This window comes from Rhinolophus sinicus, linkage group LG03 (genome assembly GCF_036562045.2).
Source record: "Rhinolophus sinicus isolate RSC01 linkage group LG03, ASM3656204v1, whole genome shotgun sequence".
NCBI lineage: Eukaryota > Metazoa > Chordata > Mammalia > Chiroptera > Rhinolophidae > Rhinolophus > Rhinolophus sinicus.
The window spans coordinates 24,197,749-24,221,271 of NC_133753.1; the positions used below are offsets into that span (position 1 = coordinate 24,197,749).

A 23,523-nucleotide genomic window follows, 5' to 3' on the forward strand; every position below is an offset into this window, starting at 1 on the left:
CCCAAACTCTTCCCACCCCACTCCACTGCCTTTGCCAATCCCCTATTCTTCCATAACCCCTGCTTCGCTCTGTCTCCCACAGATATTGACAGATGTGCCTCTGGAGCCAATAACATCTGTGGCCCCGGAACCTGTGTGAGCCTCCCAGATGGATACAGATGCATCTGCAACCCCGGCTACCGGCTGCACCCCAGCCAGGCCTACTGCATGGGTATTTACTCATGTCCTGGGCTTGGATGGGAGCAGGGCCAGGAAACAGAGTCAAGAGAACAGGCAGCAGAATGTCCACGCAGTGCTGTGTGGTTGGTGGGTTTAGGAGGGGAACAGTCACTTTGGACAAAGCTAACCTTAACCTTGGGGAGACCAGTCTCTAGAAGCACCATCCAATGAGTCTCCAAGACTCCAGAAGAGTGGAAAGCCACCCCAGGAATCCCCAACTGGGGCCTGGAGGCCTTAGCTCTGAGCTTAGCCCACCACCCAAACTGGCCATCCCACTGCCTGCAGAGCAGCCCGAGACCTGCCCTCGTTGTAAATGTCTCCACCAGAGCATCCCTGGGGGACAGGTTTGGGACCAAGACAGAGCATCACGTGTGGGCCTGATCCCTCCTCCCATCCAATACTACTGTGCAGAGTAGACACCTCCGCTGTGCCTTGAAGGAAAAAGGAAGTGATCGTGGGGCCACTGGGAGAGGGGCTGTGGGGCAGGGAGGAGGTGCAGGGGGGCAGCCGCCAGGGCCTTTGGTGCCCAAATGGGCCAAATGGGCCAACTTTGTGGCTCCTAGACTTAGAGATGTTTCATCTCTCTGGCCTCCTTTGCTCCCTCATCCCCTCCTTGGCTCACAGCACTGTGCCCAGTCCAGCCTTAGCATGGGCAGTTTGCTAGCAGGTGCCCAAGCAAGACCACCCTGACCTCCCTCCCCATCTCCCATTGCCCAGATGACAACGAGTGTCTGAGGGATCCCTGCGCAGGAAGAGGGCGCTGTGTCAACAGCATGGGCTCCTACTCCTGCCTCTGCTACCCTGGCTACACGCCAGCCACCTCCGGGACCACGCCGGAATGCCAAGGTAAGCCCTTGCCCCTGACATGGGCACAGAACCCCCCAGATCGTGCTGGGGTGGAAGAAGATCCAGGCACTCACAGCCCCCGGTCACCATGCTGCAGCGTGCAGGGAGTTCAAAGGGCTGTGGGAACCAGGAGCAGGGCTCTGACCTGCACCTGGGAGGAAGCTGACCTACCCTGAGACCGGAAGGAGAGGCAGGAATCCGAAAAGCAGCAACATTCACAAAAACTCCAAGGAATTGTGGCTGAAGCCAAGAGCGTGAGGGTCCAGGGACACGGCTAGGGAGGAAAACTAAAAGCCAGGTTCCCGAATTCTGAGTGACAAGGAGCTGCTTTCATTTTGGGTAAAGAGGGCAAGCCATGAGGACGATGTCTGGGACACCCGGCTGACTGGGGAGCCAGCATGGCTTTGCACAGGAGCATGGGTCCTCGGCAGCATGAAGATGCTTGCAAGGCTTTGAACTTCCCTGGGAAGCTCTGCATGAACAACTGGGTAAAAATGCTTCCAACACAAACCTTTATATGCAGAACCGATACTGCCATACCTACGGCTTTGCAAACATTCACAAAGAATATGATGCAGCACTTTCCAAGCAGGGCCTGAAGACTCATAACCCAGTTGGATCCTTCACCTGGAGAATGGCACTGTTGTTCTTGGGACGCACAGTGTGTTTCTGGGATGGGCAGCCCAGAAACGGGCCTGTCCTGGAAGCCAAGGCAGCTGGGTTTCCTCCCATTGCCAGGGTGCCTTTGGGTTCTAATTCCCTAAAGGTCTGGTCTGCAGAGACCAAAACCATCCAGGTCCTTTCACCTGATTGTGGGGACAAGGGGAGTAGAGGAAGCAAACCCACCTACCTTAACCAAAGAATGGGAGACTTGTATGAATCATTCGCTCAGCACTCCAGCACTGGTCATCTATGTGCCAGGTGCCATGTAAGCTCTGGGGGTAGTGTGATGAGTAAGGCATGAATTGGCCCTGTGGGGGGAGGAAGCAACTGGTTCTGTATAGAAGAATATGGGAAGGTTTCCCCAAGGGGGTGTTTGAGCTGGGACAGAATAAACAGTAGCAATGACTTAATGAACACCTACTATATGCCAGCACTGTCCTAAGCACTTTATTATATGAAGCTCACCACCCTGACCCCAGACAGTAGAAATCCTTATCCCCATTTTATAGGTTAGCAAACTGAGGCTCAGATTGGTGAATTTAAACCCCAAGCTACCTTACACCTAGTTGACAAAGCTGGAAACAGAATCAAAGTCCCAAAGCATGGTTTGCTTCCAACAACATATTCCCTTACGTGCAGGATGAAGGACCAGAGGCAGCAGAAGGTATTCCAGGGAAAGGGAACCATTTCTGCAGAAAGCAGAGTAGTGAACAGGCCTGGCATGTGCTGGGAATAATGATAAATCCAGTGTGACTGGAGCGTGGGGTATGTGGAGGAAGTGGCAGGGGCTGAGGCCAGTTGTGAAGTGTCTTGAGTGCCAGGCTGAAGTGTTTGGACGCTGGCCCGCAGGCAGTGGCAGCCAGTAGAGGTCTGTAAGCAGAGGGTGGTGATGCAGTCAGCTGGCTTTCAGGAAGGTGACTCAGGCAGCAGTCCTCAGAACAGGCTGGAGTTAGCGAGGGAAGAGGCTGTGGGCCAGGGGCTTCTCTGGGCTTCGCGGCCTTGGAGGTGTTGTGGGCCAGAGGCACTGTTCTCTGTAGGCCCAGCCGGAGATACTGGCCCGGGACCAGCAGTGGCTCCTGCAGGTGGTCCAGACAAGGGGTTCCACTGCGTGCCAGCCTGGGTATCCGGGATGTCTCTGCCAGACCAAACAGAGAGGAGGAGGGAGGGAGCTCAAGGTCAGCGATCAGTGCTTCTCCCAGTGGGGCCTGGCCGCTGCTTTATGAGGCCTCATCCAGGATAACATCCACTTTCTAAATGTTGCCAGTCTCATAAAACGATCCCATTATTTTAATTATTTACTTTGTTTTTATTTATGAATTTATATAATTCATTAATATTAATCATTATAATCTCCAGAATTCCAGTAATATCTTTGGTTAATATAAATTATTTGAATGTTAAATATTTACAGTAACAGTTACACTTTACTAATAAGTATGAGCATCTCTTCGTAGGTTAGCTGTTGGGCTTCCTTACCTGGAAATTGCTTGTTCCCATCTTTTGCTCCCTAAACTTTAAGAAGGCCCTTGAGAACTCTAGGAGCAGACCAACCCAGGGGGATGTGTCGGGGTCAGGAGGGAAACGTTGCTGGCCTCCTCAGATCATGGGCCACCGCCTGAAGACGGGAAGGGTGAGAAGACAACTGTGAGGGTCCTCATGGGCCCCAAAAGTAGCCTCCCTGGGAGAAAGGAACTCAGGAGTTTGCCAGGGCCTGAGCTAGGTCAGTCGCAGACCTGGCATAGGAGCCCCTGCCGCTCATGGCTGCAGCCGAAATGCCTTCCTCGCCTGGGCCTCAGCTTGGGCGTCCTTCTCCTCGGCCTCTGGGATCCCCAGGACCCCTGCAGGGCTGGTCTCCACTCAGGCCTTTTGTGTGTGTTCACAGACATAGACGAGTGTGAGCAGCCAGAGGCATGCCACAAGGGGCGGTGCACCAACACGGAGGGCTCCTACCACTGCCGATGTGACCAGGGCTATATCATGGTCAGGAAGGGACACTGCCAAGGTAAGGACCCGAGTACCGCGCCACCTTCTCCTCATCCCTCCCCACACACTGGTTGCCCCCAACGCCCCTTCCAGCTTGTCCCTGACTGGGCCTCTTGATGCGGAGCCCACTCCTATGGAGAGAGACCTGTCTGGGAATTCTTGAGCCCTTCCATCCCCTCAGTGACATTTTGGCATCCTGTCCGTCCCCTGAAGCAGGGAACACAAGCAACTTATGTACACGAGACCCCGGGAACATTCCCTCTGGACACTCGTGCCCCTCACTTTGAGTCATAGCACTCTCCTTGTTTGGAGAGAAGGAATCAGCCTATCAGCGAGGTGACTGGAGCCTTAGCCTTGGCCTTGTTGCTAAAGCTTTGAGGCTGTGAGCTCCTTAGGATGGGACCATATCCTTAGATGACCCATGATAATTGTCTATGCATTGGACACCCCCAACAAATGCTAGTTGAATGAATGAGTGAATGAATGAATGAGCCTCAATCCTTGCTCCTTTTCTTAAGCCAAAGTGGCTGTGACATTGCTAACTGGTCACCTCACAGACTGTCTTGCACCTGCCACCTCCTGGCAACTCTGCCACTACCACCTTCCTGCCAGGCTGGAGTGTCAAATGCTTACAAGAGGCCTGGGTTCTATGCTCCCAAGACTGTCTGAGACTAGAATAAATGAGGGTAAATCAAGGCTCTTCCTGAAGAGAAATCCTGCCCTGGACCTGAGGTTGGGGCCAGCCTCCTCGCAGACTCCAGGTTTTTCCTGGACAGGACTTGCCTGGATTCAGAGGGTCCTAGAGGTGAGGAGTGAGCTTGTGTGCCTTGTGAAGGGCAAGTCCTCTTCCCAATGTCACTACTGCAGAAGCAAAGTCCGGAGTCCTAGAAGGTCCTAGCACCGGGGAGAGGTGGCTGGGGTAGCAGGACAGACAGCTCTCTGTCTGCACACACCCTCACCCCGCATGTCACCTTCCCTTCTCAATACTTCCCTCTTGGGGCTCCCCCTGTAAAACTGAAGCCTAAGCATGATCAGAGCCGGAACCCCTTTTCCTCATGAGTGTGATAGAGGCAGACAGCCTGGTATGTTCCAGGAGAATGGAGAGTGAAGGGAGTCAGCATTTGGTGGGGGTCTACGAGGAGCCAGGTATTGTGCTACCTGACAGGTTACCTCATTTCGGTGTCACGTTATGAAGCTGACATAAGACTGCATTAAAAAGAAAAGCAAAATGAAAAGAAATGAACCAAAACATTACCAGGATATTAAAAGGATCAGATTTATCCTAACCAGTCTATGTTCAGAGCACAGGCTCTGGCAGAGACGGGCCTGGGTTTGGCTCTTGTCTCAATTTCTGAAAATGGCAACCACAACGCGCATCTCAGAGGCTCACGTGAGGACCGAATAAGCTAAGACATGCAACGCACACATACAGACCCTAAGTGACTAGGGGTAGTATTACTATCTGAGGGCCCCATTCTTTTCACATCTAGACTCCCCCTGTACCCCAGACCATGCTTCTGGATTGTCCCCTTCCCCTCTGGAGGAAAGGTTCCCGACATACCTGGGCTGGAAGGTCAGGCTGTTCCTGGCCCAGGGCAGACACTCTGAGTCTGTTGAGAGAAAGACTGACGCAGCCTGCACTCTTCTCCAGATTTTCATCAGTAACCACAGGCCCAGCCTGTCACCCTGGTAACCCGGTCAATTTCCTCTCTCTCTTTTTTCTTCCTCCAACTAAGAAACCACTTTCTCCACTAAACTCAAAATCTCTGGTGAAAGGCCTGAGTGGTCTGGATAGCGGCCCATCCAAAGTCTCAATGGCATTTCCGTCGTACCAGGAATCTGGGTTCCCACGGAAAGGGCTTAGATTCTCCTGCAGGCTGCCAGGGCTTTACTGTCCCCACCCCCACACCCACCCCCATATCCAAGGTGACCTGAGCTTCTGGCCCATGACTGAGTGCCCTCCCCACCCCGTGCTCTCACAAGGTACAGAGGCGAGTGCCCTTATGTTTCCTCATGCACAGACTGAAGTGCTGGTAGAGAAGCTCCAGAATCCTTGTACAGACAGCAGCTCGGCAAGCTGGTCCCTGGGGTGACTGTTTCCATGGGTCTTCTGGGGTCTCTTCAGCAGCCTCATATGAGGAGGATGTGGTGTTTTAATCACATGGTCTCATTCTTTGGTCAGCAAACATTGGCTGAATGCCAGCTGTGTCCCAGCCGTGGGCCAGGAATATAGCAATAAGTAAGAATGATAGCTCCTGCCCCTGACACCCAGGGTAAAACCTACCAAAACATGCCATGATCTTAACATTAAAAATCAAGTGCTAGACCAGGCAGAAAACTCTGGCTCCAGTCCAGGCACCAAGGGGTTGGGAGAACAGCCTCAGGATATCTGGTGCGGTTAGATCCAGTGCCTCTAACACAGACTGGTCAGGAGTGGTCTCCACTTCATCCAAATCTTTATCTGGCTCCTTCTGATTGGTTTAGCTAGCAGCTCCTATGTAGAAGAGGCCTCCCCTGGCTCAGGGCTGCTTTGATCTTCTGCTCTTCTTCTCCCACTTGCTGACAGACCTCTCACGTGTGATACTCTCCGGCTGGGACTCTGGTTTGAAGAAGGAAACCAGTAATGGTGTGCCAGGAGAGGATAGGTTATGCTGCATTAACAAACAGCCCTAATCTTAGTGACTCAGAATACAGCAAACTTATATCTGACCAAGGCCATATGTCCATCGTGGGTCCACTGGTGCCCTGCCCCACATTTCCTCACTCTAGAACCAGGCTAAAGGAAGAGCCAACATCTTGAAAGTGGCTAGTCTCCATGGAAGAAAGAAATAGCACTCTGCAGGGTTGTACACCATTACATGCTTTGGTGCATAAATCACACATGGCATATCTACCCATAGCTCACTGGCCAGCACTAGTCCAAAGCAGAGAGCTGGAATATTTAGTGAACAGCATTAGGACTACAAGTGTCCTAAGGCCCAGCATAAGACATTCCGTGCATCACCTCCACATAAGTGCCCAGAACATTTGGGGGAGGACAGACCCCAGGGCTCTTTGCTGCTGGTAATTCTAATCTCCTTCCTACACTAACTGATCCCCACAGGAGAGGCCCCAAAACTAATTTTTTTTCTCCGCGTGATCTTAGAGGAGGATCCTTGCCTCTTCCTTATTTTCCTTCTCTTCATCCCAAAGTCTCGCTTCCCTGAAGCAAAGATTGCTTATCTTTCCCAATACCTTTGCTCGGCCTCCTTCCGGTACCTCAGCCAAGGTCAGCAGGATGTGGTACTGGATGCTTTCTTCTGGAAGGCCAAAGTTGGCAGTCCTAGATCTTTCATTCCCCCATCTCTGTCTCATTCTTTCCATCTCTGTCTTTACAGAAGCACTTAGAATAGTTTAGCGTGGTGTCACCACAACCCAACTCAGGGCTCTTGGCTGCCCTCTTTCCAATGAGCCTTATCTCAGATGAACCTCGTCCTAAGATTGCCTAGTAGTTCTGGGTATCTCTTTGCAAATACCCACCTGACTAACCACCTGCCCTGTGAATGTCTTCCTCTTCTGGACCCTCAGCGTGAAGTGTTGGTCTTGAGAGGTCCCAGTTCCCTGGGACAGAGGACTTTGATGTAGACCAAATGACTCCAGGGGAGACTCATTTTCACCATCCACCCATAACAGGGCCCATGCTCTGTTCTATAATGACAGCTGCTGGCTTTAGTCCCTTTGCAATAAGCCTGTGTTCTGACCCTTGGCCCTGCCTCCTGCATTTTCCTCCATGGGGCTGAGTAAGTCTTCCGGTTGGGCAGTAGGGCCTCTGAACCTGCATAACTGGGTCGACTTCCTCCAAAAGAATGACAATTACCCACTTAGGAACAATAGACCCTCCTGTTTCCTCTGGAGCTTGGTGGATCTGTGTGTCACGAGTAATGACTGGGAGCCTCAACGCTGGGCCAGAGGAGCACAGCGTCCTCCTGCAGCCCCGACCCAGAGTTTAGTCCCTGTGTTATGACCTCCCTAGCTCAGCCAGGTCCTCTGGGTGCCTTGGATATGGACTCCCCAAGATGCCAGGTCCCATTGGAAAAGAACCCTGCCTGCAGCTCCTGGGAACAAGATCTCCATCCTCCTCTTTATTGTCTTTGTCCCAGGACTGCTGTTCCTCTCCCTCCATGGACCCCCTCCTCCCCTGCTTGTCCTGTTGGTACTGAGGTCATCCTTTATGGTTGACTTTCCTCGATCTCACCAGAGTGGGTGCTGGGAGCCCTATATGGTTCTTGGATTGAAGAAGAGTCTGCCCTCCAGCAGAGAAACCATGCCAGTGTTCACCCTTCTCTCTGCATCAGTCTCAGGGCTGGTCTTGGCCACATCCAAGATTGGGGGTCATCCTCAGTCCTTATTTTCTGGCGCAAGGAAACCCATTATGCCTTCATTGCCCGGCTGGTGATCTATTCTGGGGCCTGCTGTTCCAAGTATGCACAATCCCAGTAATTGTCACTACTTGTAAAGGAACAGGAGTTCTCCAAGGGAAATATGAAGGCCATTCCCAAAAATCCTGCTCATGAAGTAGAGCTCGCTCACCCTCCCACAGCTCATGGTAACCACATCCTCTCACACCCACCCAGGGTGTCTCCCTTTCTAAAGTTCTTCCATCTCTCTTCCATCTTTGTCCAGGACAGTGGGTGGAAGGTGGAGTTGGGAACACAGGACAACACTCACTTTTTCCTAGTTTCCATCTGTATAGAAACTGGAATCCCTCCCTCTGCACAACCAAGGGCAGGGTCACGGATTTGCTTCTTCACAGACCCACCCATGTGCTGTGGTTCCCAAGGGATGGATGACCAAGGGAAGGGATGTTGTTTTGCAGATATTGACGAATGCCGTCACCCTGGCACCTGCCCTGATGGGAAATGCGTCAACTCCCCCGGATCCTACACTTGTCTGGCCTGTGAGGAGGGTTACAGGGGCCAGAGCGGGAGCTGCGTAGGTGAGGACTGCTTGCCAAGGCCTTGAGAGGACTGTCTGACCTTGGGACCTCTGGTTGAGCCCACACACAGGGAGAGAAAGAGGTGGGCAGAGGGGAGTGTCTTGGAGGCTATTATTCTCCATGATCCGGCCAGGTTCCCAGATGACCATGGGCATGAGATGGGTAAGCTTCAGTTACTGGTGCTCTGCCCTCAGAACCAGCTTGGGTGCAGGTCCTTTTGGCTTCTTGGCCATATCTGTTCAGAAGCTATAGTACAAGGTCCCAGAAGCTTCTGTGGCTGGCTCCTGCTGGGTAGAGTGAAGTGACAAGCATCTTAGGAAGAGGCTGACTCTGGTGTTGAGATGTAGCAGCCAGACCCCAATCTGGTTTCCAGGGAGGAGGGGTCTTCTACTTTTCTGCGTCTCAACAGCAGTGTCTAAACAACAACACCGACGAAGCAGTGGGTGCTCTTCTCCTTCCACAGGGGGCTGCATGGCAGCTGTAGGAGGAATGTTCTTTCGCCTGTGCCCCCGCAGAAAGAAGGGTCAGGGGTTCAGAATGTCAGGAGGGACTGAGTTGTGAATAGATGCTTTGAGGCCCTGGAGAGGGCAGACATTTCCCAGGCCCTTGACACTGCCACTCATGTACCCAGGCCTAGCTTGGCCTCTTTCTGCTTTGCCCACTCACCTATTGAAGCTGGTTGTTAGGCCGGGAACATGAGACCATTCTAAGTTGGTTGGCAGGGAGGGGGCCAGAGAGGTTCAGACCCACTGTAAGATGAGTCAAGGGTCTTGCACACTTTCCTGCAGGTGTCCTCAGGTGGGCCAAAGCAGCCCCAGGGCTGGGGGACCTGGCCCCCTTTTCTAGGATGTATGCAGCATGCTCTGTGTTAACTGAAGTGAGCTCGGTGGGGAGGGCACCCTGCCCTGCAGAGGTGGGTGGTGTCAGGCGCGGGGATGACCTCATGGCTTTCCCAGCGTGGCCTATAGCTCCTCTGAATGGTGATTCCTGGGCCTCGTAATTGAGATGCTGTAAGCCTGATGAAAGGGGGCTGCATGAAGGAGAGGAGGCCAGCCCACCATCTTGGCCTTCTCTCCCACAGATGTAAATGAGTGTCTGACCCCTGGGGTCTGTGCCCATGGAAGGTGCATCAACCTGGAGGGCTCCTTTAGATGCTCTTGTGAGCAGGGCTACGAGGTCACCTCAGATGAGAAGGGCTGCCAAGGTACGACGATGCTGGAGCGCCCTTGCTCCACAGCAAACCAGCTTGTATCTCCTTCCTCCGCACACACTCCTAATCCACCCCCGGCCCCGCATCCCTAACCATGTGGACCCAAGACATCACTGCCAAGACCTGTCCTTTGCCCAATCCCTGCCTACCTGTCAGTCCCTGCTGTCCTGACATATCTGTCCTGCAGAGTCCCACACAGAACTCAATGGCCTGTTTCAGATGTCAACGAATGTTCCAGCCGCTCCTCATGCCCCACGGGCCTTTGCCTCAACACTGAGGGCTCCTTTGCCTGCTCAGCCTGCGAAAGTGGGTACTGGGTGAATGAAGACGGCACTGCCTGTGAAGGTAACCCTGGGGACGGGGTTGGCAGAGAGGGACAAAGAATATAGGCCCTCTTACCTTCCAAGAACTCTCTGTTTGTCCCCTAGCTTTGGACTGATGCGAAGGGCCTTCAGGCTAGGCTAGAGGACCCTATACATGGACGTGGCCCCAAGAAGAGCTTCTGTTATCATAGTCCCAAAGTTTAGAGGTGAAGACCGAAAGAAAAGGCAGTCATAGAGACAAGAGGGAAGCTGACAGTGGAGTTGCCCCAGGAGCGTTCGGGGGAGAGGGTGCTGGGGTTGGCCTAGAGAAGTTCCACAGCCAAGGCTTGCCCTTCCCCATGGGCCTGGAGAGAGTTCTATAAACTCAGAGAGGGAGGCCAAAGGCATGGGGAGGTTCCTGCCTTGCCCGGTGGAGGGAGCCCTCCCAAGCCCCGGAGTGACCAACTACTGTCTGCCCCAGACCTGGACGAGTGTGCCTTTCCGGGAGTCTGCCCCTCAGGAGTCTGCACCAACACTGCTGGCTCCTTCTCCTGCAGGGACTGCGACCAGGGCTACCGGCCCAGCCCCCTGGGCCACACCTGTGAAGGTGAGAGCCCCCCCTCCCCCCCGCAGGTGAGGAGAGCACAGATGGGATATGGGACACTAAGCCATCACCCTCCCAGAAGGGAGTGGCCAGGACACAGCAGGTGCTGTTCCCAGACCAGGGGACCCTCTGTCCAGCTTGGATGGTGGCTAGCTGGGACACTTATTCTCAGCCCTCCCACAACAGGACTTGGAAAGGCGACTGCAGATCTGGGTCTAGGGGGCAATGAGCCATTGCATCACAGGCTTCATTGTGCACCAGCACCACTGGGGCAGTTTGTCTGACATGCAGCTTCCTGGGCCTGTCCCAGATGTGCTAAATAACTTCTCTTGGGGGCAGGGGAGGTTGGGATCTGTTTTCTAACAAGTTCCCCAACAGTTCCTCGTCAGGGTGGGTGCTGGGACGGTATTTTGAAAAACACTGGCCTATACCAGGCAATCTGCAGGCCAACTTGAAAACTCTGGTTTCTGTTACCTTCTCAGTTTCCCTGTATCTGTTTCCTTGGTTTGGTTCTCATCTGTTTTCCTATTGCTTCTCAGTAAAATCTAAGCCATCTCAGCCAGAAAGGCAGTGGGGTTTGGCCAGCCTAAGCCAGGGTGGCTGGGAAAGCCCGAGTGTGCCCAAGGTGGGAATAGTGTGGGAAACTGGAGAAGCTCGGCCAGAGGCAGGGAGGCCTGCAGAGCAGGAGCGACAGTGGAGGGAGCTGCAGTCACCTTGCTCCCCAAAGCCTCCCTCCCCAGCTCCTCCAAACTATGCTGCTTCATAAGGGATGATGCTCCTTGGGGCCGGACTCCTCAGGCAGGTGACAGGTCCTCTGGAGTCCTCCCCATCGTCCTGTCCTTGGGAGGTGCTGCCAGTAGCTTCTTTCCTCCTGTGTGACTCTGCAGATGTGGATGAGTGTGAAGACCTCCAGAGCAGCTGCCTGGGAGGCGAGTGCAAAAACATGGCTGGCTCCTACCAGTGCCTCTGTCCCCGGGGTTTCCAGCTGGTCAATGGCACCGTGTGTGAGGGTGAGTTGCTCAGGTCACCCCACCAGGGACTGGAGGAAGTGAGTGTATGGGGAGGTGGGAGCATCCCCAGGAGACCCACTGCCTATCTTCTCCCTGCAGATGTGGACGAGTGTGTGGGAGACGAGTACTGCGCACCCCATGGCGAGTGCCTCAACAGCCAGGGGTCCTTCTTCTGTCTCTGCGCACCCGGCTTTGCCAGCGCAGAGGGAGGCACCAGCTGCCTGGGTAAGAAGCCAGCGTGGCCATGTCCACTTGCCAGCAGCAGGGGGTGCTAGAGGCTATGTCTAGAGTACTGAAATAAAATTCTCCTGGTCCCACCCGTGGTTAGGAAGATGGGAGGCTGACAGTGATGAGAGGGAGCCAAGTGTCAGGGCGGGACCCTTGCACCAGGGCCTCTCTATGATGTCTACAGCAGGCACTTGCCCTCTGAGCTCTTTGAGTGTCACCCTTCTCCCCTTGACAGAGCCCTAGTTCCAGGGCTCCTCCCCAGCCTGGCCTCGGGCTTCCAGCTCTGAACTCTTCCTCAGATCTCCCAGCCCTAGCCTACCCTGAGCCACTCCCTGGCCCCCTGGGGGCTACTTAGGGCCCAGAGGAAGCTGCCCAGGGCCCTAGGGACCCATGGCTGGGTCTGCTGACAGGCGTCTCTGTTCTAGATGTGGACGAGTGTGCAGTCAAAGACCGGTGTTTGGGAGGGAGCTGTGTCAACACTGAGGGCTCCTTCAACTGTGTGTGTGAAACTGGCTTCCAGCCCTCCCCAGAGAGCGGGGAGTGTGTGGGTAAGGGTACCAGGGTGGGGGGGTGGACAGGGCTCTGCCCATTTCTGACCACCTCGACCCCTGCCTGGTCTTCGGCTCCCTGGGACCAAGAACTGCAGCTTCCAGGAAGCAGAGCACTTTCCACAGATTAATCATCCAATGGAGAATGCATTTATTGAGCCTCTGCTGACTAAGGGACTGAGCGAGGATGACAAAAATGAAGACAATCATAATCCTCGGGCTAGCAGAGCACACTATCTAGTTTTTAAAGCCAAACTGATTCAACAGACATTTATTAAAAACCTGCTAGGTTCAATGTCTTTTTGCTAGGACAAATAGACAGTTATGGGCAATCTTGAAATTGAGCAAGGGAGACAGTTATGAAGACAACTTTCTGTAATACACTTTGATGAAGGTTTTATTTATATAAAAAGAAACATAAAGTGCTCTGATGTAGGGAGGAGAGGGTGGGGGAAAGGAGTGTCACAAAAGGCTAAGGGCTCAGTGCTTTCCTAAATAGCACAGAACTCTCTTTTAGACATTCATCCCTGCTGGGTCAGGGAAATGACTCTGAACCTGAGGTTGAGATAAGCACAATAATGCCGAATAGATCAAGGGCAGCGTGGTTGTGGGCATGACCTTGTAATGGCAGAGAGGTGGGGCCAGAGCAGTAACCTGGCCACTTCTGTCCCCTCTCATGGCTCTGGGGACAGATATTGACGAGTGTGAGGACTACGGAGCACCCGTGTGTGGGGCCTGGAGGTGTGAGAACAGCCCTGGCTCCTACCGCTGTGTTCTGGGCTGCCCGCCTGGCTTCCACATGGCCCCGACTGGAGACTGCATTGGTGAGTCGGGAGGAAGTGTCAGAGGTGGGAATGCTGAGGACACCTACTTTCATGTATCCAGCTAGCAACTATTTTCTCCCGAGGACACTATGTTTGCAATTGAAGTTTTGAAGTTTTTTATATATTCCATACAGCAGGCCTTACACAAAAATTGAAGAGGAATGTTAATGTTACAGTTTTCTTGTTCTGTTTCCGAGTTACTTTTCACAGATCTTAGTGTTAATAGACCAAATAAATAAGTATTCCCAGCAAATAAAGGGAGCAAGTGAGAGCACCCCCTACACTCTTGTCTCCACTGTCCCGCAGACATAGACGAGTGTGCCAATGACACTGTGTGTGGGAGCCATGGCTTCTGCGACAACACCGAGGGCTCCTTCCGCTGCCTCTGTGACCAGGGCTTCGAGACCTCATCCTCAGGCTGGGAGTGCGTTGGTGAGAAGCCTGCGGGCTAGCTGGGTGTGGGCCAGGGAACGGCAGGCCCTCAGGCCCTTTCTCCCATCTCCACCGATGTTGGCTGTCCTGGGTAGAAGCCTTAGAGCCCTCCTCCTGAAATGTTCATGCCGTCACGGCTCCATAATGGGTCCTCTTAGAGTGGGCAAGGAAGGGAGATTTCAGCTTCACCCTCCCACTGGCACCCTGGCCAGGTTGGTAGGGAAAGCGTGGCCACATCCTACCAGCAGGGGGAGCAAGCACATCAATGGAGGCTCCACCCTTCTCCAGAGACCACAGAGTGTTAGCTGGCGCGTTCCGAGAATGTGCACAGGGAGGAATCCCTCCTCTGTCCATTTAGTGGCCCTTGTCTGTCACCCTTCTCCTTCTCTCTCCCTTCCCATGCCCTCTGTTCACCTGTTCCTCCTTCCTGCTATCTCATACCCACTTCTGCTCTCCCTCTGAGACCTAGCCTCTTCCTTTTGGGAGGATGAATATTGGCCCACCACGCTGGAGGCAGGGGCAGGGCCTGGGCTGCCTCTTCTCCTCCGCCCATGAGCCTGTCCTTATGCCTGCCAGACGTGAACGAGTGTGAGCTCATGCTGGCGGTGTGTGGGGCGGCACTCTGTGAAAACGTGGAGGGCTCTTTCCTGTGCCTCTGTGCCAGCGACCTGGAGGAGTATGACACTCAGGAGGGGCACTGCCGCCCGCGGGTGGCTGGAGGTGAGCATGCCCCATAGTCTATCCAGCCAGGATGCACAACGGCTCTGTGGCTTACTCTTCCACTGCTCCAGCTCCTGAGAGGGAGCCTGGGCCAAGATCGGAGCAGTGTGGATAGGGGTGCAGCTTAGGAAAGGAGTGTGGTAGGCCGAGGAGTCTGAGAGTGCAGCAAATGTCAAGACAAGAGGGGGGTCTCCTCCAGGGCAGGAAATATTCAGGAGGCTGCAGGGCTGTGAAGACACCACAGGAGGCTCAGGAGGCTCTGAGGCCAGCTGAGGGCACCAGTCCCGGGATCTTGGAGGGATCCTCAACCCAACCCCTGGAAGCCCTCCGGCTAAGGAAGGCCTGGAGGCTGAGCTAAGCTAGACTCTCCTCTTCTGACTCCCCCCAGGAGCTGCTGGGTTCAGCCTCTCACCCCAGGCTGGACTAGAACTCAGCTGGCTTTCTTTAACTTGGGGAAAAGAGAGCAGGACCTAGAACAAGGAAGAGTGGGAGGGGCTGGGGTAGAGTATAAAGCAGAGGCGTGGGCAGAGGGCTGCCCATGTGGCATTGCAGGGCCTGGGGGCAGCCCACTGCAGTGGAGGAAGAGTGGTATACTGAAAAGAGCAGGGGCTTTGGCACCTGAGGAACTGGGGTCACTTACCAGCTGGTGGCTGTGGCAAGTCACCTAGCTTCTCGAAGCCTCAATTGCCTCATCAGTAAAGTGAGCTGATGATAATAATGCCCACCTCATAGGGTTGTTGAGAACATCAAGTGAGATAATATAGGTAAAAGCATTTTGTACACTGTAAAATGGTATATAAATGTGAAATTTGTAAAGACTAGGGTGTCCCAGAGGGCCATGAACACACAATAACAAGGGGCGTCTATCATATATAGGTCAGAGTATCCCTGCGCCCCCCGCAGGGGACCACGTCTCAGGCCCCATCCGCATGGAATGCTACTCTGCGCACAAGGGCCAGCCGCCCTGCTCTAGCCTTCTGGGCCGGAATACCACGAAGGCTGAATGCTGCTGCACCCAGGGTGCCAGCTGGGGAGAGGCCTGTGACGTCTGCCCAGCCGAGGACTCAGGTAAGGGCCCTGAGGATCCCAGATCCTCTCAGGGTCAGCTTTGCAGGGTGATACTGGGAGAATGGGGACAGAGTGCTGTTCTCTCTAAGCTTGGATGCCTCCCTACAGTCGAATTCAGTGAGATCTGCCCCAGTGGAAAAGGCTACATCCCTGTGGAAGGGGCCTGGATGTTTGGACAGACCACGTACACAGGTAACTTCCCTACAGACCCTGATCCCCAAACTCCATTCATCTGAGCTGGAGCTCCACTCACCTGAGCTCCAGAGGTCCCCAGGGGAGCTATGCATGCAGCCCCAACCTCCTAGGTCACTTCCATCACTTCTGTCCCAGGGCTGATGAGCTCCAGAGTTTTAGCTGGAAGTTCTGACCGGAGCTCCCTTGGAGTGTCCAGACAACCCCACCTCGGTTTTTCTGCTCCCCCGAGGCTGAACCCTCCAAGAACTACTGTGATGCCTTGACCAACCCAGCCACAGGGCACAGGGACAGAGTGGGAAGCAGGCAGTGCCGCTGTACAGAGGCCAGAGGCAGCTGCTTATCTCCCTGGCCACACTTGCAAAGCCAGAAACTTTGGGGAACCCATACTCAAAGTGGGTGGTTTAGGTGTGAGCCCTTCAGTGCCGTAATCCTGAAGATGGAGAAGGAAATAATAGAAAATGAAGTAGTTTTCCTCAAGTGTTTGCTATGTGCCAAGCACAACTTTAAGTACCTTATATGTATTAACATTTTAATCTTCATAACAACCATAAGAGGTTGAGTCATGTCTACATTTTTTAGGTTGAAACTGAGGCAAGGAGAATTTAAGCAAGTTGCCCGAAGTCACCCAACTAGCAAGTGTCAGGGCCAGGATTCGAACCCAGCAAGCCTGGCTTCGGAGCCACTAGTCTCAAGTACCACCTACACTGCTGCTCACCTTCCCCTCACCTCAGCTCTGCCTTCCCACAGATGCGGATGAGTGTGTGATGTTCGGGCCTGGTCTCTGCCAGAATGGCCGGTGCCTCAACACGGTGCCTGGCTACATCTGCCTGTGCAATCCTGGCTACCACTATGATGCCACCCGCAGGAAGTGTGAGGGTGAGGACGCACGCTGCCCCTCCCCACCCCTGGGCCCACAGCTGACCTAGGCCCACAGCTGAACACTCACCCAGCCCTGCCAGCCAGCCCCGTTCTTTTTGGGAGTCCCCCTTCTGGGGGCCGCTGCCGGCAGGTCTGAGGTGAGGGGAGCTGTGGGGCTCTCAGGGTCTGTACGTGAGGACCTGTTGGAAAAGTATCCCTGCGGAAGGGACCTTCCAGGCTGGGCTGGAGCAAGGGAGGGGAAGCAGGGAAGAGGTGCTACCTCTTCATTGTCAGTTACAAGAAAACTCCTTTCTATGAAGGTGGTCCGTGGGCAAGCCACCTTGGCACTGCCCCACATGTTCCTCCCATCTTCCTGCCACCACAGATCACGATGAGTGCCAGGACATGGCCTGTGAGAATGGCGAGTGTGTGAACACAGAAGGCTCTTTCCATTGCTTTTGTAGCCCACCCCTCACCCTGGACCTCAGTCATCAGCGCTGCATAAATAGCACCAACGGCATGGGTCAGTGGACCTGGGGTAGCGGGGCAACGGCAGCAGGGGGAATGGACCAGGACGGGGGTGGGGGACTCATGTGCCTCTGTGCCTGTGCCACCAGAGGACCTACCTGACCACGACATCCATATGGACATCTGCTGGAAAAAAGTCACCAATTATGTGTGCAGCCAACCCCTACACGGGCACCGCACCACCTACACGGAATGCTGCTGCCAGAATGGCGAGGCCTGGAGCCAGCAGTGTGCTCTGTGTCCCCCCAGGAACTCTGGTGAGAGGGGTGGCCTGTGCCTGCTTGGAGGGAGGGGAGACACCTGCAGAGCTGGGATAGGCCCCGGGTAGGGAATGCCCTCACCTTGGAAGGGGGATTTGGAAAGTAGGGCAATCATAGTGGCCCTCTTCTGTCCCTATTGTTTGGGGATAAAGTGGGGCAGGCGATGGGGTGGGGAAAGGAGCACTGCCAGGAACTCTCAGAGGGGACCAGTCCCAGCGGGCTCCTCTCTCCCTGGGGCAGTGAGCCAGGGGATCACTCACCAGGCTTTAGCTCCCAGGAGTTGGGCCCATCGTCCTCTCTCCCTCCTCCCTGCCAGAGGTTTATGCTCAGCTGTGCAACGTGGCCCGGATTGAAGCAGAGCGGGAGGCCGGGGTCCACTTCCGGCCAGGCTATGAGTACGGCCCAGGGCCCGATGACCTGCACTACAGCCTCTACGGCCCAGACGGGGCCCCCTTCTACAACTACCTGGGCCCTGAGGATGCCATCCCCGAGCTGCCCTTCCACAACACCGCCAGCCACCCAGGGGACCGTACACCAGTCCTTGAGTCTCCCCTGCAGCCCTCAGAACTCCAACCGTACTATGTGGCCAGCCATCCAGGTCTGTGTGGCTGCAAAAATGGGGAAGAGGTGGGGCACCAAAGTTGTTTCACTTCCATCTCTTCCACCTGCTAATTGCTGCCAGCAGGGTGAGGACAGAGAAAGACACACCAAGCCCTCTCACAGGTCACTCAGGGCACAGCTCCAAATGCCCGGTCAGACCCTAACAACTCCCTCTGATGAACTAGCACAGGGGACACAAAGGAACGGGACACCATTAGCCGGTGCCCTCGGGTACTGTCTGTTTTTTCCCCTCCACACCACCTAGGGTATGCAGAATAACCTGCTCTACAGGTTCAAACTTGTGACCTGAAATGTGAATTAAGGATTTCTAATCACTTTGAAAGCCCACTGTGGTGACTTGATTTGTAAGGGGCAGTGACTCCAGCACCCAGGACTTGGATGCTAAGAGGAGCTCAGGCCTGGCATCAGTGCAGTGGACAGGTCCCTGCCCCGGACACAGCCACCTGATCAGACTGATCAAGATGGCACTGAGATTCGGGAGAGGGTCTTCAGTGGTGGGGAGCTGCTTAGAGAGAAGAGGTAGTTTTGCTTGGTGTTGAGTGAGGGTAATCCACTTTCGCTGTCAAACCCCTCCCAGCAAAAACAAAACAAAACAAAGCAAAAAACTATATATCTAAAGATCTTAACACCTTCCCCGCAACCACAACAAAACCCAAAATGCACAGAGACACTCAGCTGCTCAGGAGCCTGGCATTGTAAAAGCAGTGAATCCCAACCTTCCTGGGAGGCCTCATTTAAAGGTCTCACCCACCTAAAATGACACACACTTATTTTTTAAGAATAGTCTTTTGTTTTAGCATCTTTCTATGAGTTTTAAGACCCTCCCCACCCCCACCCCAGGAATTCAACAGAGGGTGAGCGTCCAGGGATTGGGCACAAGGCCTCAGCTTCCTTCTCTGACTTCCTTCTACCAGAACACCAGGCCGGCTTCGAAGGGCTTCAGGCAGAGGAGTGTGGCATCCTGAATGGCTGTGAGAATGGCCGCTGTGTGCGCGTGCAGGAGGGCTACACCTGTGACTGCTTTGAGGGCTTCCAGCTGGACATGGCCCAAATGGCCTGTGTGGGTAAGTTTAGCATCAGAGTGGCAATGCCCAGGAAGCAAACTGGCCCTGATGATTCCCTGTGGAGGTCAGACTGGCCCACTGCTCACGTTAGGAATGCATGTCTGAACTTAGGATAGCTGGAAAATCCATACTGCCCCCTAGTGGGACTGCCTATGCTGGGTTTAGAAAGACCTTTCCATGGAGGTGCCCTGACCAAAAAACGTCAGGGACAAGGGAGCAGACCACTCTCCTGGGCACAGTATGGGCTCCTTACCACCTAATTTGTGTCCTCGAGTTGCTCATTTGGGACAGTCACTTCAGCCTCTGGCTGCCATCCCTAGGATTCCACTACAGGGTGGGAGCCAGGGCTTAGTGACCGGAGGCCCTTCAGCTCCAGCCAGCTCGGTTTTCCTTCCTTAGATGTCAATGAGTGTGATGACTTGAACGGGCCTGCTGCGCTCTGCGCCCACGGTCACTGCGAGAACACTGAGGGCTCTTACCGCTGCCACTGCTCCCCAGGTTATGTGGCTGAGGCAGGCCCCCCACACTGCACCGCCAAGGAGTAGCAGTGAGAAGTCAGTGTGGGCAGCTACCTGGAAATTGGCCTCAGGCAGGGGCCTTGAGGACGTTTTCCTAGCTGGGGAGACATCAGGCGGGAGGCCCTGCAGCCCCACACCCAGCCAGCCCTGCCTCCATCTCTCCCAGCTTCGGTGCTGGCGGTGAGCTTGTCACAGCCTCCATGCCACCACGCCCTCGCTCAGCTCAACCACCACCAAATGCTTTAATGCTTCAGCCACTGGCCGTGAGGCCCAGTTTGCCATCTGTCCTGTCCTGGCCTTGCTATGGGATGCGTACCAAAGGATGGCTCTCATCCACCCCTGAACCCCTTCAAGCTGTGCACACATGTGAGGTCCTCCGGCCTCACACTACAGACACCCCTTTCCAGCCACGATGATCTTCCTGATGATCCCAAAACTGAGTCAGAGGCTGGTCCTTCCGAATCCATGGAGCAAAAAAGGATTGGAGGAAGTTTGGGGAGTGACTCCAGTGCCTCCTCCCCCCAAGAACCATCACTGCTATTCAATCTGGTCGGGACCAGATTTTGCCACATCTCCATCCTGTAGTCACTTCTGTGGCCCCAGGGAGGGGCAGGAGATACCCTCATCTGAGAGAAGCAAGACTGTTGCCAGCTTGCTGAAGTGTGAGACATGAAGGGGAGCAAGGAGCCTGAGAAAGCAAGGGGGCAATACTAAACGTATGGGGAATTGATAGGACAGGGGGAGCCAGGGCTTTACACAGTCTCTAGAAAATATTCAGTAGCTTCCAGCAAATAAACCTTCAAAACCTACCCAGTACAGCACCTGATGCATGAGGGGCTCTGCCACGGGCCGGGCCCATCTCCGAAGACCTGCATTAGACGCATACTGCTCCTTACAGGACGCAACTCTCTCCTGGCCTCTCCTTCTGTGGACACCAGTTTGATGTGCTAAAAATAAAGAGGTCTATTTTCTAGCTTGTGAAATGCAGTGTAGTCATGTTTTGGAGGAAGCCAGATTGCCTTTGTTGTTTCTCCTCTCTACCCAGAAGCCTCTGCCCTCTTCCCCTTCATAAAATGGCTGGATGGCATTTCTCCGAGTTTACAAGTCAAGACCCACTCCAACCTTGGCTAGCTGGTTTAGAACCACGATAGAATAAAGAAATGTTCATCTGGTCTCTCACATTTTTGTTTCATATTAAACCAAATTTCTTTACCATGTTGGCTAAGTCTAACTATTATAAATGAGGCTGTGCCTACCCCTTTGCCAGCTCTATGATTGGGTTCCAATGAGAAAAGCTTCTTTACTCTTCTAAGACAAGGAACACTCTGACTTTGTATCTCTCTTATCAATAACAATGTAAGTAAACAAGGCTCCGTGTCCCTGGAGACATGGAGATGAACACTATTTTCTTAATTTAATCTGTCCTGTCCTACCTGCTGCTCTGATTGTCAGCCACCATATAATAACTTATTGAATGCTTGCTATGTGCTAGGTCGGCAGTGTTGAATGCTATACACAAATTTCATTTAATCACCCAACAATCCTACTTACTATTTTTATTACCAACTCACAGCTGAGGAAATGAAGACACATGAAGTTTAAATAATTTGCTCTAGGTCACTATACTAGTTGAGATGTTTGCAGCAGATAAAAAATATATTGTTCTTAAATGTATGAAAGTATGCTGACCTTCATTCATAACAAAAGAAACGCAAGTTAAAACCAGACCCAGACACTTTGTCAGATTGGCAAAGATCAAGGAGTTTGTTAAGACTCCTGGTTGGCAAGCACCTGGAGAAAGAGTACAAGCTGATACAATTTCTGAAGAGGATAATAAGGCAATGTCTTTCAAAATTATAAAAGCACTTACTCCTTGAATCCATAATTCCACTTCTAGGAATTGAAACTTCAGCTACATTCTCACCAAATGTGAAATGATATATGTAAGAGATTATTTATTATAGCATTATTTGTAATAGCAAAAGATTAGAAGTGTTATAGAGCCCTAAAAAGTGGCTCTAACTGCCTTGATATCCAAAATAGATTAAGGGGAAAAGGAGGGTTGTATAACAAAGTGTAACATATGCTGCTATTTGTCTAAAGGGGAGAGAATTGGGTATCTGCTAACCTCCACCTTGGCACTCCACCTCACACCCCATGTTTCACAGAACTCCTTAGCATTCCTTGGGATATCCTGCTGGTTCTGCGCCTTCTTAAATGCTATTCCCGTTGTCCCTCCTCCCAACCCTCACCTTCCTGCTTGCCCTTCCAGGGATATCTCATGCATGTACACGTTTCCTTGTATTACAAACACAGATAGCCTACTCTGCATGCCGTTCTACACTTTGCTTTTTTTCACTTAATACATACCTGCACGTAAGAGCTGTCTCATTCTATTTTACAAATGTATACTATTCCATTGAATGGATAAATCATAATTTATTTAATCAGTCTCCTAGTGATGGCCATTTCCATTGTTTCCTATCTTTTGCTATTAAAAATAATGCTGTAATGAATATTCTTGTGCAAATGTTATTTCACATTATATCTATGGGGTATGCCTATGGGTTCAATTCTTAGAAATAAGGGTGGTTTGTGGGGAGGGTGACCGGGTGGATGGGTCCAGGATTGGGAGACTTTTCATTGTATCCCTTTTTGTGTCTCTTTGAATTTTGTACCATATGTATGTATTACCTAGTCCAAAAAAAATAAAATATTTTTAAATACAGCTGCTGGCCATAGACTGCTTAAATGTTCCCTCTCTTTATATATTTACCTGACCTTATTTTACAATTAAAGCCAGATGATAATTATTTCAAAACTTCTAAAAGCAAACTTCCTTTAAGCAGCCCTGTGGCATTTCTATGAAGAAATGGCAAACAGGGATTTTAAGAGTAATCATAAATATCAATGCTAGATTCCTAGAAAAGTACTTTCCTGCCCTTGAGACAAACACACAAAACCGAAATAATGTTTCTGGACAGTGTTAGGGCCTGAGCTGCATGACATGACCTGAGGGCCACAGTTTAAGGGAGGGCTACACTGTGATGATCAGTGCTACCCACTTCTCTATATAGGATGCTCCTGCCAAATACGGACCCTCCACTCGATGCTTTATAACAGAAGGCCAAAAGACTACGGCTCAATTCTCAGAAGAAAGTTGGGTGTGGTTTCCCCAACATTAGCGTGTATAAGTCACTCACCATGGTGATGGTATTTTTGTCCATTTTTAGGTGTCCGTGCAATTCTGGCTGTCCAGCACTGTCATACACATACCACAACGATTTCTAGCTCTGTAGCCTATTTAAGTGCCATACCCAAACAAGTACTTTAGAATTCATTGGAATGTGTGACTTAAAATGCTTTTCTTTCACTGACCCTACAATAAACTTGCCAGGTTTAACAAATAAATACACAGGATGCCCAGTTAAAATTGAATTTCAAATAAACAACAAATAATTTTTAGTATAAGTATGTTTCATGCAGTATTTGGGACACATACTAAAAATTATGTCACTCATCTAAAATTCAAATTTAACTGGACATACTTCACTTTATCTGGTAATCCAACCTAAAAGAAAATCTCTAAGTTATCTATACCAACAAAGGGACCGGTTCCTGCCATACAGGAGACCAGAGACATCTTACATCATAAGGTAAGTGAAGCAACATGTCTTAAAAAGAGTCAGTCACTAAATGATCATAGAATCCTGAAATGTCTGTAGGAGTACGGAGTATACAGGCTATTTTTCAAGTGATTCAGTTATCAGTGGGAGTTAAGTCTGCTTTCTAAGTGATGGGCTTTTGGTTTTGTGAATCTAGCAGATTCATGAGTGTGAAAGGAAAA

The 23,523-nt window shown here is 52.3% G+C and overlaps 1 protein-coding gene and 1 long non-coding RNA gene across 3 annotated transcripts in view; one reads left to right on the plus strand and one right to left on the minus strand.

Annotated features, from left to right (window-relative positions):
- The window catches only part of LTBP2 (latent transforming growth factor beta binding protein 2), a 98,416-nt gene extending 76,012 nt beyond the window's left edge, over nt 1-22,404 (plus strand). For both annotated transcript variants that reach the window (XM_074327209.1, XM_074327210.1), the window contains 21 exons: nt 83-211; nt 937-1,065; nt 3,611-3,730; nt 8,567-8,686; nt 9,768-9,890; nt 10,116-10,241; nt 10,680-10,805; nt 11,690-11,812; nt 11,912-12,037; nt 12,466-12,588; nt 13,281-13,412; nt 13,719-13,844; nt 14,421-14,564; nt 15,441-15,632; nt 15,741-15,824; nt 16,575-16,703; nt 17,071-17,208; nt 17,303-17,470; nt 17,790-18,071; nt 19,009-19,158; nt 19,558-22,404. In XM_074327209.1, coding sequence (XP_074183310.1) covers nt 83-211; nt 937-1,065; nt 3,611-3,730; nt 8,567-8,686; nt 9,768-9,890; nt 10,116-10,241; nt 10,680-10,805; nt 11,690-11,812; nt 11,912-12,037; nt 12,466-12,588; nt 13,281-13,412; nt 13,719-13,844; nt 14,421-14,564; nt 15,441-15,632; nt 15,741-15,824; nt 16,575-16,703; nt 17,071-17,208; nt 17,303-17,470; nt 17,790-18,071; nt 19,009-19,158; nt 19,558-19,703 — 2,936 coding nt within the window. In that variant the 3' untranslated portion in view covers nt 19,704-22,404. The remainder of the gene's footprint in view (nt 1-82; nt 212-936; nt 1,066-3,610; nt 3,731-8,566; nt 8,687-9,767; nt 9,891-10,115; nt 10,242-10,679; nt 10,806-11,689; nt 11,813-11,911; nt 12,038-12,465; nt 12,589-13,280; nt 13,413-13,718; nt 13,845-14,420; nt 14,565-15,440; nt 15,633-15,740; nt 15,825-16,574; nt 16,704-17,070; nt 17,209-17,302; nt 17,471-17,789; nt 18,072-19,008; nt 19,159-19,557) is intronic.
- On the minus strand, nt 2,139-5,566 carry LOC109448339 (uncharacterized). Its single transcript, XR_002137500.2, has 3 exons — nt 5,273-5,566; nt 3,205-3,343; nt 2,139-2,863 (listed from the first exon to the last, which is right to left on the minus strand). It is a non-coding gene; the product is annotated as an uncharacterized LOC109448339 (long non-coding RNA).
- Nucleotides 22,405-23,523: the final 1,119 nt, after the last annotated feature.